This window comes from Megascapheus bottae, chromosome 7 (assembly GCF_031878675.1).
Source record: "Megascapheus bottae isolate mThoBot1 chromosome 7, mThoBot2.hap1, whole genome shotgun sequence".
Lineage (NCBI taxonomy): Eukaryota > Metazoa > Chordata > Mammalia > Rodentia > Geomyidae > Megascapheus > Megascapheus bottae.
This window is the reverse complement of record NC_143515.1, coordinates 59,775,259-59,790,950: the sequence shown is the minus strand read 5'-3', so window position 1 is coordinate 59,790,950 and position 15,692 is coordinate 59,775,259. Positions and strand designations below refer to the sequence as shown.

The 15,692-nt window shown below is 41.7% G+C and overlaps 1 protein-coding gene across 4 annotated transcripts in view; it reads left to right on the top strand.

Annotated features, from left to right (window-relative positions):
* The window catches only part of Crim1 (cysteine rich transmembrane BMP regulator 1), a 177,847-nt gene that overhangs the window by 156,392 nt on the left and 5,763 nt on the right, over positions 1 to 15,692 (top strand). For all 4 annotated transcript variants that reach the window (XM_090337161.1, XM_090337159.1, XM_090337160.1 and 1 more), the window contains 2 exons: positions 10,977 to 11,171; positions 14,557 to 14,679. In XM_090337161.1, the coding sequence (XP_090193287.1) occupies positions 10,977 to 11,171; positions 14,557 to 14,679 (318 nt within the window). The remainder of the gene's footprint in view (positions 1 to 10,976; positions 11,172 to 14,556; positions 14,680 to 15,692) is intronic.

Here is a 15,692-nt window from a genome sequence, read left to right as displayed (position 1 = left end):
TTTTTTGTTTTGTTTTGCCAGTCCTGGGGCTTGAGCTCAGGGCCTGGGCACTATCCTTGGGCCTTTTCAAGGACAGCACTCTACAATGTGAGCCACAGCACCACTTCTGGCCTTTTCTGGTACTAAGGAATGGAACCCAGGCTTTGTGCATGCTAGAGTGCTTACTCTAGTGCTTACTCTACGACCACTAGGCCATGCTGCTGGCTCCTCTTCAGTTTCTTTGGTTGAGTTAAAGTTCCTGTTATATCTTGCTACCTAATTGGCTATTTGGAAACTAGTAAAATTTTCAAGTAATAAATCTGTTTCCATGTGCTAATAGTAGATCATTTCTCTTTCTCACAAAAACAACTTGACAGATCCAAGCTTTGTAGATAGAAATCTGAATCAAAGTATTTTGTCATTTACTGTTATTTTTCTCCTTCTGACTTGATATTTCTGGATCATTTAGACTATACATATCTTTTAGTATAGGGGAGAAGACCACTTTGACCAAATTTGTGATTTTTTACATTAAATTAAATTGTGCTTTCATTGAATTGTAGTTATTGTGAGCTTGTAGTGATACTGTGGAAATTTGGTTTTCCATCTCCCTCCCACATAGGTATATGTGTAATTATATGTGATTAAACTCCCTTAGGATAAACTTGTGACCTATCTTCAGGGACTTTGTTGGAAAGATTTAACATAGGCTAAGCAGCAACTGTGTGTTGCATTACTCCTGTCATCTTAGGTGGTGCATACTGTTTGTTGTGTTATTGAAATAATTATTAAGTCTCCTCTGCCTACAGCATGCATAGTTTCTAACTAGTGCTGTTAGATTGCACCACTACTTACGTGGCCTTGCCATGTCCAGAAGTTTAGTTCATAACTGTCACATTCCTATTGGATTTTTTGGTTTGTTTGGGGACCTATTCTTTCACCAGTTAATACGTCCTGACTTTTCAGTCTGGTTCCTCTTTAGGGGTGTCAGGCCTGGATAAGGCTGGCAACACTAAAGGCACTGAACAGCTGTGTGTCTGTGGCAGACCCTCATCACCCTGCCGTGGCCACTTAGCAAAGGAAAAGAGGAAATGTGTCATTGTGTGGCTTGTGGTAAAGCACCTCATTGGATTTTAGAGGGCATTGAGGACCAGGGCTTATATTGTAGACTTTGTTGGTTCCAACCCAGATTGTCTGTCTCAGTTCTCCTTCCAGATGAAGTGTACCTCACTATACAGCTTGCACACCCCAGTTTGTGGCTGCCAGGGCTCTCCCCAGGGGAATGTCTCCCCAGTGACACAGCTCCAAGAACTTCATACCTGTGATAAGGCTGACTGCTCAGCTGACTTTTTAAGGGATTAAATCTAAGATCTTTGCTTATTTTCAACTTGTGATATGCCTTTTTTTTTAACCATAGAGACAGATACTAGTGATTCTACTAAAAGTAGTCCTCTAATTACCAGTATTTGTGTTCCTTTCTGCTAAATTATCAAGTCAGTAATGTGCTGTGATAATGCTCTCCTTTGATGTGTGAAGACCTCATATTATGTGTGCTAATTTAATAGGATGTGTAATACAGACATAATTAATAGGATTGATGATTAATTTTGAAAAGTGAACAGCTTTGTCTAATTGCTGATAATACCCATCATTAGAGAATTCATCCTTCTACTTGAAATAAAGTAGTAATTACCCAAACATTTTAATGGAGCACCTTAATTGATTTTCTAATGTTTTATATTCTGGCTTCTAACAAGCTTAAGCTTGTATTTTCATTTTTTTTAACTGTAAAAATGGCATAAGAATGACTCAGAGAAAAAGTCTCCAGGCTGTTCTATTTCATGATAGCAGATGTGATATGTGCTTCTGAACAGCAGAACTCTAGAGTGACATGCTTCACCACAGGAGTAAGATAGGCATGATGCAGAGAATCCCTTGACCCTATCGCTAGCTGCATGTGCCACGCCTCCCTCAATCCTTTTCACTTGTTTCAGTGCTTGAATGAGATCTTTATCACATGACTACCCAGAGGATGGCCAACAAGTCAAACAGCCACTTTTCTGTCACCAGTACTCACTGTGTCTTGGGGTTGCACACCTTTTCCCTGCCAACCCCACATGGAGGACTGAGCTGAGAACAGGATTAGCAACAGGGATGTTGCAACCCCTAGCATCCATGTAGGACTCAGTCCTTCCTCATCAGCTATTATACAAAAAGAGCACTACTTCAATAGCAATGTCCTTTCTTAGTCTAATTTCAGGTCCACTCTGATACTGCTACATCACAGTAGCAGGCGTGGCTGTAGTTTGTGAAAGTAAGGCCACCTCTGGGATGGAACCCTTCCGCCCTCTCAGCTAGCACATTCATCCTACTTTCTCAATGAGAGTACCTCCCCCACCTGCCCACCTTTGTGCTCATAGGCTCCTGCATTCTATGTTAGCTGAATGGTCCTCATTGCAAAGTTTTTATAAAGGTTACTTTGGATAATAGTTGTTTGTGTCTATTGCATATAATGTATAAAACAGGTATTCATGTTGTGTGTATATATATATATATACACACACACACAAGTTCATGACTTGCATATGAACAAAGCTAAGATAGTCTGACTACATGACTTCATTTTTTAAATGTCTTTAACTCTTCTGTATGTTTAAGGTCTATGAAAATTAGCTTCGTGATGGCTCATAAAAATGATTTTCTTATATATCTGACTGATAGAGGAGTTAGAAATTTGTTACCATTATATACTATGTATTATTACTTGAAGTAAAGCTTTCACAAGGCGCCAGGTGGGACCCCGCTTGTGTTAGAATGCTATTTCTTGCTTTAACTGTCTGTTGTCACTGATGATAAGATTTGTCCCTATAGGAGAAAGGTCTGTACTTCATCCTTTTGCTTAGATTTGTTTGTTCAGATGTTTCAAAACAGTGTCTTTTTATATCTGTGTTAGACACATACATATTAGGAATCAAGATTTGAGCATCTTAAAAAACCATAATGTTACACTTTTTGTTTTTGCTAGTCCTGGGGCTTAAATTCTGGGCATGGATGCTGTCCTTGGGCTCCTGCTTAAGGAGATGAGAATCCTATGGACTTTCCTGCCTAGGCTGAGTAGTTAAGGTTACAGGCATAAGCCACCAGCACAGGCAATGTTACACACTTTTAAACTGTAATGTTATGTTACTGGGATCTTGGTTGGAATATATTTTAACAGCTTTTTCTCCAGTGTATTTCCTTAAAATGGAAAACTTCTGCACACCGTAAAGAACTTACTTTGGAACCAAAGGTTTGTGATCACAATGCTGTCATATTCTGGGTACATATAAGATGCTATCCTAGCTCTCAGCTGCTCACAAAAGTGCATGGACACCAAATGACTTAATGCTAACATAGAAAAGTACTTTTTAATCCGGAAGCATGATGTGTGTGTACACTGGTTCAGGAAAATTACTGCCCCTGTAGCACAGACCACAGCTAATCTGAGTAACACACACCAGATAGATTTTAGTTGCTCGTATTAAAATGAAGGTTCCAGCTTCTCCAAGTGATAAGCTTATAAAGGATAAGAATATTTTTAGGTAGTGCTTTGGTGTGAACCTCTTTCCACTTACTGTTACCTTAAGAAGCCTATGACAGTGCCCTCACCTTCGTGGGAGAAATAGCCTTCTGCAGCTGAGATATGTGGTGACAGTGAGGACAGTGGGACTCTTATTTTATATAGTTCCATCTGAGGACTCCTTGAACCACTGACTGAGGATGAACCACTGTGATGTCTGGACATCAGGTCCTTGCCCTAGGGCACTCTCCCCCGAGGGAGAATGTGTAACAGGCTTGTCATAGCTCCTGCTATAAAGAGATTTAAAGGAAAGGAAAGCCATGTGATACTTTGTTTAGCGCCCCTGAGAATGAAAACATTCTGGTTGTCATACACAACACTAACTTTGGAACTGGTCTAAAGTTATCACAGCAAAAATAAACAGTTGGATTCAATTTGTTTAGGTCTTGCCCTGCACCCTAGGAAGTGTCTCTTCCTGCTGCTCCCAGAAGCAGCTTTCTCTTCCCTCTTCAGTGTCCTTCAAGTGGAGTAAACAGATTGCTGTTGTTGCAGTTGACTCCAAACAGCCTGTGTGCTGCCTCTTCGCCTGAGCTCCTGCCCCACATCCACACAGAGTAGGCTGGCACCAGAGTTTCCAGTGTCTGCCAACATCTGCTTATTTCTGTCTAGGAAGCCAGACCTGATTATCTGTTCTCCAACGATAGGGAAAGGGACATGGCTTTCACGGGAGTGTCCATCTGATGAAGTCCTTCTGGAAACTGCTGGTAGAATGTTCCTGACAGGGAGAAACATCTGCATAGACAGACTCAGACAATTTAGGAAGCCCAGTGGCTTCACCTCCTGGTATTTCTAACAAGATACTGTGCTCGACTTTCACACAAACAGCTTTGCTTCAGTCCTAGAGAAAATTAGATTCATTTTTACTTCTTATTTGAGCTGGCTTGATCATTCATTGCTCCCACCTGCTTTGTAGACTACATTTAGTTATTTCCAAAAATGATTTTGATGTATAATCTTCATGGACCTACAGATGTGACTCTTGCTGTGTGACTTACTATGAAAAAGATTTCATTGACGTAGAAAATGGAATGCTTCCTTGAACTTCTGGCTGTAAAATGCTTTCTTAACCCATATGCTTAATTAATAGAAGGATTATATTGGGGATTTTTCCTCAAGAAATTCTGTCCTCATGGCCGACAGTAAGAAAAGAATCAATGAAAGGTCACCATATTTACCCAACTTGTAAAGATTGCTTTTCATGGAACTCAGAAGAAAAAAAAAATCACAATTCTTCTGTTAATTGGGACTAGCAATATTCTGATATATGGAAGGAATGTGAAAGATCTGAATCATTTTAAATAGACTTAAGACTTTCCCTCCCTATAGATGGAACTACAATAAAGCAAAATGGACTCCTAGGAAAGAGCTTTTCTGGCCAGTCAGCTTACATAGAAATCAGTGTAAGGCCTTATAAAGAGATAAGGGTGAGCCTACATGATAACATCTCTCTCCTCTCTCTCTCTCTCTCTCTCTCTCTCTCTCTCTCTCTCTCTCTCTCTCTCTCTCTCTCTCTCTCTCTCTCTTTTTAGCAAATGGATTAAGATCAGATGTTTTCTTCATTAAAATCATTAAGCATTCTTTGCATCTTTTTAGCCAGAAACCTTCAATCATTTGCCAGCAGAGTTACCATGTATCAGACCACTGCCTTACTTTGAATTCCCCTTCACGTTTTCCTCTGTTGTGTCCCCTGCGCCTGCCTGCTGCTCTCTACACACTTTTTACTGACCTGTTTGTTATCTGCTGAGATTCTGCTTCTTGAAACTTCCAGTTAAGCCTCCTGTTTATCTTAAGAGAAGAGAGGGAATGGGAGAGAAAAAGAGAAAGAAAAAGAGAAAAGAAATGAAACTAATTTTCACACAGGGTGTTCGTGTCTCATGTATTCAGTGTGCAGCATATGGCCACCTTTCAATGTCGAAATGTACATGACATCACAGGTCGGGGATTTGAGGGTCTTATTGGTTGGAGAAGACATAGATAAGATTTTTAAATGATTTTTTTCATGTTTTATTTTTTTTCCTTTGTGGGTTGGAGGAAGAATGTTGGAATGTATCACTACAGGTACACTCATGTAGGATGCTAGGAGCCTGCACATCCCAACATCTTTGGTACTCAACTCCATATGGAGATGGAATCACAAAGCTGTTAGGATTCTCTGGATCCAGGAGAATGAGCCTGAGAGTGGAGGCCTTGACTGTCTTATTCCCTCCTGTGTCCCCCGGGTTAGAAGGGAGGTGTAAGAGTGGGGGTCCAGTCTCACATGTTCCACTGTAGGGTGGTGTTGGATTCATTTGCAGTGAGCTTATTCTGGGAGCAAGAGCTGCATTTAGCATCTGGGCCATTAGGATCCTCAAGTAAATTACTTTTCCGAACTCTGGATAGTACACAGGAGATTTGGAGAGAATTGATGCAGTCTCTACAGCTGCCTAACTTCCTCCCCGGAACTCACTCCCACGCCGTGACCGTGACCACCAGAACAGAATTAGAACCTGAACTATCAGTCCCAGAAAGTTAGCTCCAGGGCTGAAGTTGAAAAGCCAGCTGTATTATATGGGATACAGTAAACTTGGGGTCCGTATCCTTCCCAGAGTAAGGGAGAGTGCTCTGGAGACACTCCTTTCTCAGAGACTCCAGTATAATCTGACGTCTCGGTTACTTGCATAAGTATGTGGGTCCACAGTGCCGACTGGAGACTAAATTGGATTTCGATAGAGGAAGGAAACACATTGCTAGTTTCCTCAACTGTTAATTAACTTTATGGTATACAATAGCTCCAGAGTAAAAATAAGCCCAATCTCTGTACCTTCTTAAAGCATCTTTTCTTAGCTTGAAAGGACTAGAAATTTTAACAGTTTGAAGTTTTGAACATTTAAGAAGTCAGGTGTGGGGAGGGTGGAGAGTGATATTAAGACCTTGTAATCACCCCCCACACACACACACAATTTTCTATTAACTAGAATACAGGGGAAAAAAAGGAAAGGAAAAAAAAGCCATGCTGAATTCTTCAGCTCTGCTACCAAAAGACACTGCATATTTTTATTGTGATTATAGTCAAACAAGGTAAATTTGTTCATATTTGAATCCAGACAAAAGAGAACCAAGTATCAAGCATTTTGTGAGCTATACCGAGCCACTGGTAGACCTGCTATAGCAGTCCCTAACGCATACAATGCTGATGGTGCTTGCAGTGGCAAACCTTTATCCTGAAAGAGGACAAAAGTTATTTTGAGCTGAATTCCGGGATACGTTGGAGGTTAGAGCTGAAAAAACAAAACACCAAGGCCGATCTAAACCAAGGTGTGACTAAGAAATACACTTCCCCAAAACGGACCCCGGAAGCCCTAGCAAAAGGAAAATCTCAAATCATGGGGAAACTCTGGCAGTAAAATAACACCTGCATGCAGTAAAAGCCCAAGGAAGGGCTCCACAGAAGGGATCATGTGATTCCTGATGTGTTCGTTTTCAAAATGAAAACTTTAATAATAGTGTCATGCCTTGTGTTTTCCTTGGAGCATTCTTGTCCATTCACCTTCCTCTGGGGGTCAGGGGAGTCAGGAGAGGAAGAGAGAGAGATGTTCAGTGGAGACTTTCCAAGGAAGTCCCTGAGTCCTCAGTGACCACTATGCTACTTCCATCCTTCGTTAGGGCTATATAGATATGCATGCATATGCATGCAGTCCACTGAAAGAAGTGCTCATTTCCAGGAGTCACTAAGTTGTAACAACCTTCATTTGTGTGACTCTGATGCATGCCCAGAAAGTTCTCTTCCCTTGGATCATCCTGGCATGGGGGAGGTAGGCAGGATTTGTGAGGGGGGCTACTAGGCCCCCCCACTTGGATTCCTGCCCTAACCCTGACACTTCCTGGCCATGATCTTGGGGAATAGTGACTTCATTTCCATGTTCTAGTTCTCTGTGGAATTGAAACAATGTCCCATCCAATGAGCTACAGAGAAATAGGAAATGTTTGGCATGTGACCAGGTACCCGGGAAGCCATTCAGTTAAGTAGAAGTTATGAGCAGTGCTGGGTATTAAAGGTGTCATTGTCAGCATAAGCAAACCAGTTGGATTAACATAGAGATCAAAATTAAAAGGCCCAACCCAGTCAATAGGCAAAAGTAAACAGTATTTTCAGTTGCATGGTCCCCGTCTCAATTTCTTTATTCAGACTGAGTATTTAGAATGTTATTTTGTTTTTTGTTTTGTTTTGTTTGGAATAATTTCTTCTCAGGTTGTGCTGGTTTCCCCAAAGTTTATGGTGACTACACTGATTTATTAAGTAGGACTTCATATTATAGAGAATAGCCTACATATTTTCCTGTTCCTAAAGAAGTGTAAAGCCTCTGACAGAGCTTGCTCAGACTAACTCCACTGTAGCATAAAAAGAGCATGTATAGCTAGTGAGGGCCCAAGCATGGAAGAAAGGGGATGCCAAGATCCGCTTATCAGCCAAAACTTCCTCTGTGTATCAGGCCTCTATTGAAATTATTGGCTTTTCAGGTGAAACTTAAGTCAAGCTCAAAGCTGCTTCAGTCAAACCTTGTAACTAAAATCTAATTAATCTGCGTGGGCCAGGTAGCAGCCACCTTGGTAAAGATGAGCCCAGAGGTTTTTCAGAAACAAGCATCCTCCGTTTACTTCAAATGAAAATGTAGTAAAGCAGTCATCAATTCTTGTATTAAGGACAAATGTGATGTGGCTTTATATTGGGTTTGAAGAAACAAAATTTGCTGTTATGAAATATATTGCTACTAGACTTCAAACTGACTTAAATGTAGAGTTTATGCAAAGCACTGTTGTAGAACAACAGGAAGGAGCAATTCCTTGTTGTCATGTCTGACATGGAGATCCTCATGGATTCATATTGGAGGCATTTGGGGACCCTGCCATCCTGGAACAGTATACTCTGACTCACTCCATGTTGGACATTGGACCCAGCTCCGCCCTCACTAGTCACTGAAAGTTTTGTGTCATCCGAAAATATTTCTAGAGCCTCAAATATATCAGAAGCAAGATGAGGGGGACTTATGCGAGAGTTTCAATCTGACAGTACACTGCCACACACCTGTATCCCCTGCTCAGCCAAAAACCCAGTGTTTTTACCCCAGTGAAATAACTTTCCAACCTCAAATTGACTTCATTGCAAAGAAGTGACACTTAGATTAACAAGACTTCTCCCACTTTCTTACTGCCCCTGAATGAGGGTCAGGTTTTTCTTAGCACTGATACTAATAAAAGTTTGTTAGATGTCTGAATGCCCTTGAAATGTTTAACACAGAATTGGCATTTTTAACATCTTGGCCTAATTTTGAAACATAATGCTGACCTTACCCAATATTAGGAGTATTAATTAAATATCCTCAGATTTAATGAATGTCTTTTCAAAGATCATATGAAAATAGAAGCCAATCTTTGGCCGTGAGTTGTATACCCTTTTTACAGAATATTCAACCTTTCTATGTTTTTGCCTCCTGTCCTGCCTCGTCTTCTTTGGAAGAACACTAGCAAAGGTATACAGAGGGAAGAGGCAGAGAGAGATGGCTGAGTTGGAGCAAGGTGTTTAACCTCTAAATCTCCTCTCACAGTAATGGGTTACTCAAATTTACTCTGTAATAATTGGTCCCTCACAGAGCTATTACCAGATTTATGTAAAATGCAATCAGTAATAATTGCTTTGTAAAGGAATGTTTCCTTTCCTACTGAATTCTCTGCATAACATACTCTGATTAGATGGCCAAATAAGTGTCCTGGAAAAAATGACGGCTGAAGGTGGAATTCCTACAACTTCCAGGCTGCATTAGGCTCACTAAGTGACTGTTCAACCACTTTAACATGTACATTTTGAATCGATTAGTGACATTGCCTCCTTTAAGAAATCTATTTTATCAAAAATGGATACCATGGGTTTGGTTTGTGAATTTTACATTTAGTATACAGAAACACTATGTATAGAACATCTGCAAATATAGCATGATTTTAATAGATAATGAAAAATGGATTTCTGGTTACAGTTAGAACCTCCCATCATTACTCAATGTCCCCTGCTGACCTTAGCAGCAATAATAAGAGACCAGTGCTGACAAATAGAGATGATGAATTATAACACCTGCCCTAAGTTTCTTTCTATGGTCAAACGTTCTGGGTTCTTCACTTTGCCTCTGTTCAGCCCACATTGTCTCCACGAGACACCTTCTAAGAGAATGCTGACTCTGGTACCACTATATTTCTAAGAAACTTGCTTCCAGATGGATAGTTTTGTGTTCACTAGTGGCCAGTGGTGCCTGGAGCTGTCAGGATTGTGTCACCACAGGCCTGCCTGTGATGGCAAAGCCTTCTGGCTTCTCCACCATCCCTGTCTTGCACTGGAACTGCTAGTCTTGGGTTCACTCAGAGCCATTGTTCTGGGGCTGTAGAATGTCATCACTAATGAACAAATTAGCAAGAGAAAGGAACTTTCAAGGCAACTGATTGGCAAAGGGAAATGAGGATGAGGAAGAAGGGTAAGAAAAGCAGAATGTTGGGGCCAGGAGTTTGGCCTAGTGGTAGAGTGCTTGCCTAGCATGCACGGAGACCCAGATTTGATTCCTCGGTACCAGATACATACAAAAAAATCCGGAAATGGTGCTGAGGCCCAAGTGGTAGAGCTCTAGCCTTGGGAAAGTCCAAGGACGGTGCTCAGGCCCTGAGCTCAAGCCCAGGACTGGCCAAAAAAAAAAAGAAAAGCAGAATGTTTAAGCTTTAAATGCCATAATGTCTCTGAAAAGTAACCCTAATATTACTTTTTTCTCAACTGTGCTTTTGAAGAAGACTGAAGGGAAGTAAAGTTCTTTCTGGAATGGAAATGTCCACAGTTGTGAGAGAGAAATCCACACTTGTCCCTAGAAAAATAAAGGAAATGGTTCTCGCAGGGCAGTCCATGTCCCCTCCCCAGGGAGAGGTGTGTGTGATGGAGGACACCTAGCCGTTCCTGTGAGGTTGCCTCTGTCAGTGCTTACCATTCCCCGGACTGTACATCAGGGCTTCTTGACTGTGTCTCTGTAAATATGCTTAGCTGGACCTTTGTCTCCTCTCCATCTTTTCCTTAGATGACAATCTAGTAGCACTGTGAGTAACATACCCAGGTGGTTGTTAACTCAGACCACTTGTATTAGTCAGTCTGGTTCTTAATCAGGTTCAGGCCACAAAGGAAGATTCCACAGGTTCTCCGAAGCAAATGACAAGGGGATGGGAGGAAACATCACCAAATTTTGGAAATCCTAAAGCACGATGTGATTCTACCAAGCTCTGCCGCTCTGCTTTCCGAACGGGTGATGAGCTAATGTTGTTACCTCAAGCAACATCACCACGTGTTGTCTTTTGTTTTTGTCTTTGTTTTCACTAGAAGACACAATTGCAAAGAAAGTGGTCTGCCACTTCAGTGGGAAGGCCTACGCCGACGAAGAGCGGTGGGACATTGACAGCTGCACACACTGCTACTGCCTACAGGGCCAGACTCTCTGCTCGACGGTCAGCTGCCCACCTCTGCCCTGTGTTGAACCCATCAACGTGGAAGGAAGTTGCTGCCCAATGTGTCCAGGTATCGAAGTTCCCAGCCTTCCAATGTCTAGCTGTAATACTGATTTAAGATAGAATTCAGGGAGACTGTGAGCTTGCTTACGCACCCACAAGTCATCTGACACAAGTAATGGGAGCCGGTTTAAAATTCTCCCACGTGGAGACTCTGGGGTCCAGGTAAGTGAGAACTGGTCGGCCAGAATTGTTATGTCCCGCTGATTTTTCACTCTTCACATTTTGTGGCAGTATACCACATCACTATAGCCACCCTCCTAATACCACCTATCAGAGTGGCAGTTTTGGTGCATTGTTGGAGTAGCCTGTGCAGAAAGAGGTCCAAGATCAGCCTCAGGAGAGAATACACTGTTCTATGAGTACATGGCAAAACCCAAAGGGAAGCGCTGCATTTAAAGAGTGCCGTTCTAATTCATGTTTCTGTCCATTCTCTGGTTTCAGTTCTCAGCCCTACCATCACATGCAGCTGCTCTCAAGCCCTTAGCTCGGTTGTTCATCTCTGCCCACGTGGAACATAACCACTGAGCACACCCACTCTTCAGGTTCACTGTGTCATTCAATATCTTTGTTTCTACCCTAAGCCCCTCACAGCTGCCCAGATCAACCCTCAAAGTATTCTATTTTCTATGCCTACATCTTCTGCCAAAACAGCTCCTTTATGCTCTGCCCCTAATCCCAGAAAAAGTAGCCTTGGAGGGTCTCACACAGGAAAGGATTTAAGCTAGACCTTGAAAGTCAGGAGGACTGTCTTCATTGGAGTGAAGAGGAGTTGGGAGAGGTGAAGGCTAATGTCCCTGGAGGAGTAAGCTCTAGTGGCTGGACCTTGAACATGGGAGTAGCTGAATAACTATAAAGTCTAGCAGAGAGAGAATAGCATGCTGCTTAAAACAATGCCCAAGTGCAAACAGATAAATCAGCAGGTGCTTCGTGTGCTGTCTGCCACAGTCCATCCTGATCAGACACAATTTTGATTTGCAAAAGGAAAAAAATGGTTGTTCTGATAACTGTACTTTAAAAAAATGTTAGAAAAATTATACTCCAAAAGTTCATCTTATACAAGGACTGATGCCTCTTGTGGAAATAACTCTGCACTAAGAGCCCTGCTCATGCTCCCAGACTCTTCGCCGGGACAGTTCAAGTGTCCACAGCACAGATACCAGCCTTCTGCAGGCTGCTGCTGAGCTTCAGGCTCCAGGGAAGAGGCAGTCCTCTTGGCTTAGGAGCCATGGGGCAGGTGAATGGTGCCCAGGACAGCACTGGTGCACCTCTCCTCCCCATACAGCTCGAGTGTTGGGTACACTGCCTGACTCAGATGCCTATAGTGCAGGTTACCGCCATATCCTCTGCCCTGGAAAGCTTGCTGGCTGTGCAGCTACTCAGGGCTGCCCATCTCAAAGTGAACACTCACAGACCCAGGCGTTGAAAAAATATTGAGTCACTAATCGCACCCAGGAACAAAATTGGAGGTAGAAGTGAGTTGGCCCCAGGTCTGGGACCTCCACAAAAGCAAGCTGTTGACATTTACAGGCTTGGTGGGTTCTGAACTGAGAGTCAGCTTTCCACTGAGCCCTGAAGGTCAGAGCCACAGGAAAGGCCGTACGTCCGGGCCTGTGGAGGGGTTGTGTGCTGAAAGAGGTCATCTAAATGTTTCTCTTCCCAAATTCATCCAGGAGACGTGTTGTACATACCAGGCTTTCTTAATAGGTAGGATAAATACCATTCCTACCAGTGTGCACATTCCAGAATCACCCAGTCCACGCATACCAAATCAGGGCCTGTGGGATCGCACAACTTATAAATTCTTTTTTGGATGGAGAGTCGTTGGTACTGTCTCCTGCTCTTGTAAATTATTTTTTTCAGTAAATTCAGTTTTTAATTCAGGAATTTTCAGTGACTTTACTTACTCTTAGGAAACCATGCCATTCCTAAAGCCCTTTATAGGTAAGAAAGCAGAAAGTTAGGAAACTGAGGCTAAAACAACTATATTCTTAGAGGCAACAGGAACGCTCCAGCTGTGGAATCACAGAGCTAAATTGGGATGTAGCTACTAGATGCACAGTCTTGATTCCTTCCAGTGTCTGAGTCTGAGTCCCTGGCTGGATGCCTTGTTAAGAGCACAATGGAAGCCTAATGGGCCTGCTTTTCTGTACCACCTTCTCTCATGGCTCACATCCTTTCAAGGCTCTTCTAAAAGCCTAGTAATTTGGAGATAGAAAACAATCACTCTCATCAGAGAAGATTATTGATCCCATTTTAACCTGTATTCTATGTATTTTATTTTAATCTTTAGGACTGAGTATTTAGGATTATAAATGTCAAGTGACCTCTTTTTAAAAAACATTATTCAATCACATGACAAGATCTGGCTGAGAGGAAATAAATGAATGTCACATTTTTCAAAAATAGAGACTCAAGAATTACATCTTTTTTTTAAAATCTAGGGCTAGCTATTGTCAGCTAGATGAAGTAGAGATATAAAAATTTGTAGTTTCTGAAAAAGGTTCTGGATTTTTCCTCGGATTTTTTTTTTTTAGAATTTGCCTCCCAACTTAATTAGATGGTTTTGTTTGATGTTGTATCTTGTGATCAGACGCCTACATGATCAAACTAGATACTGTAAATACAATCACTAAAGATTAAATTCTGGTCTAAATAGTTCCCTGGGGTACATGATGGACATTTGAGACCTAACTCAGGCAGCTTTCATGAAGTCTATATACATTTATTCACTGTGGGAAATGGCCAGGAAATGCATTTGCAGAGTGGATGTGCTTTAACTTTTCAAAGTCTGCTGACATTGTGTAGAAGTGAGTTTAACCTTCACAATGAAGGAGAAAAATTAGTATAGTATTTTGCCCATATACGGCAAAAGAAACCATTTCATTTTAACCAGTATTCATCAGCTTAGCAGTTTATACAAAACCAACATCATTTGATGTAAAAAAAAAAAACCTTCTCCTTTTAAGATGTTATAACAAATATAACAGGCTCATACCTGTAATCCCAGTTACTCAAGAGGTTGATATTTGAGGATCACAGCTCACAGCAAGCCTGTACACTAAAGATAGACTCTTATCTCCAATTAATCACTAAAAAATGGGAAGTGGAGCTATGGCTCCAGGGGTAGGGCTGTAGGTTTGAGCTGAAGCGCTCAGGGACAGCACCCAGGCCCAGAGTTCAAGCCCTATTATTGACAAAAAAAAAAAAGGAAAAAGAAAAGAAAAATTTCCCACCACTTAACAAAGTTAGTGACTCCGGATGGAAATGTGCAAGTGGAACTTCCATGTCCCAGGAAATATAGTGATGAATGTTGCACTTGAATTGAGGACATAAAAACCAAAACTAATAAGGCAGTATTTCCATCATCTCTTATGCAAAATGCTTCCTTCTAGAAATGTATGTCCCAGAACCAACCAATATACCCATTGAGAAGAAAAATTCCCGGGGTGAGACTGACCTGGATGCTCCCATGTGGCCTACCCCCAGTGAGAATGACGTCATCCACCTCCCTAGAGGTAAGTGTTGTGGAAGTCACTTGGGATCTTTGAGCTCCTTTATTATGGTCTGCTTCATTTTGTCCTTTTTTTTTTTTTTTTAAATTTCTGGGTTTTGTCTTTACCAGTCCTAGGGCTTGAGCTCAGGGCTTGGGCATCGTCCTTGGGCCACTTATGCCACAGCCTCACTTCTGGCTTTTTCTGTGCATGTGGTACCTAGGAATTAAACCTTGGGCCTCATGCATGCTAGGCAAGCACACTATCCCCGAGCCACATTCCTAGCCCAAATTTGTGTTTTTAAATGCATTACATTTTTTAAAAAAAATTCAAGTGATTGCCCTGGGGGGCAGTCTGTCCTGAAGTGGCACCTGTACACCATAAACACTGTGGCTCTCTACTGCCTCCTACTGAATCCAAGCACATTTTCAAAATCATTGCTCTACAATTTTTTTTTTTTTTAATTTCTTTTGGAAGAGGCACTGTTCATTGCTGAGAGATTAATGGTCTGTTACTTTAGAAATTCAAAGCGCTACTCTTGACTCAAGCCAGATGACCAGAGAGCCAAATTCCTAGACTCAAGCATGTTTGGCTTGTATGCTTGCTTTGAGTTTAGCCAATCAGTATCAGTATCTGCTATGTGCCTGGCACTGATCATCTCGCTGGTTTCTGGTCATGAGAAAAACCTATTTCCTGCAGTATGCCGAGGACCTATGCATTTCATGGTATCCCTATTTAAAGTCCCTGAAGAGACAGGTACTCATGTGTCAATAGCAAGAAATTTTATGATTCTCTCCTAGGCAACTGATTTTAACATGAAAGACATTGGGCGTCTTCTTGATTATACTTGCTTTATCTTTGGCCGATAGAAAGGCAACGCCACCTTTTACAGCTTGCTTTTATTTTAGCATCACAACATAAAGTGAAAGACTAAATTTTATAAGCAGACCTCAGTTGCAGCTTCACTTAAGAGTCTACTGAATAATTCACATACATTGATACCCTTTCACATGTCTTGGTCCCCATTATCCTCTCCC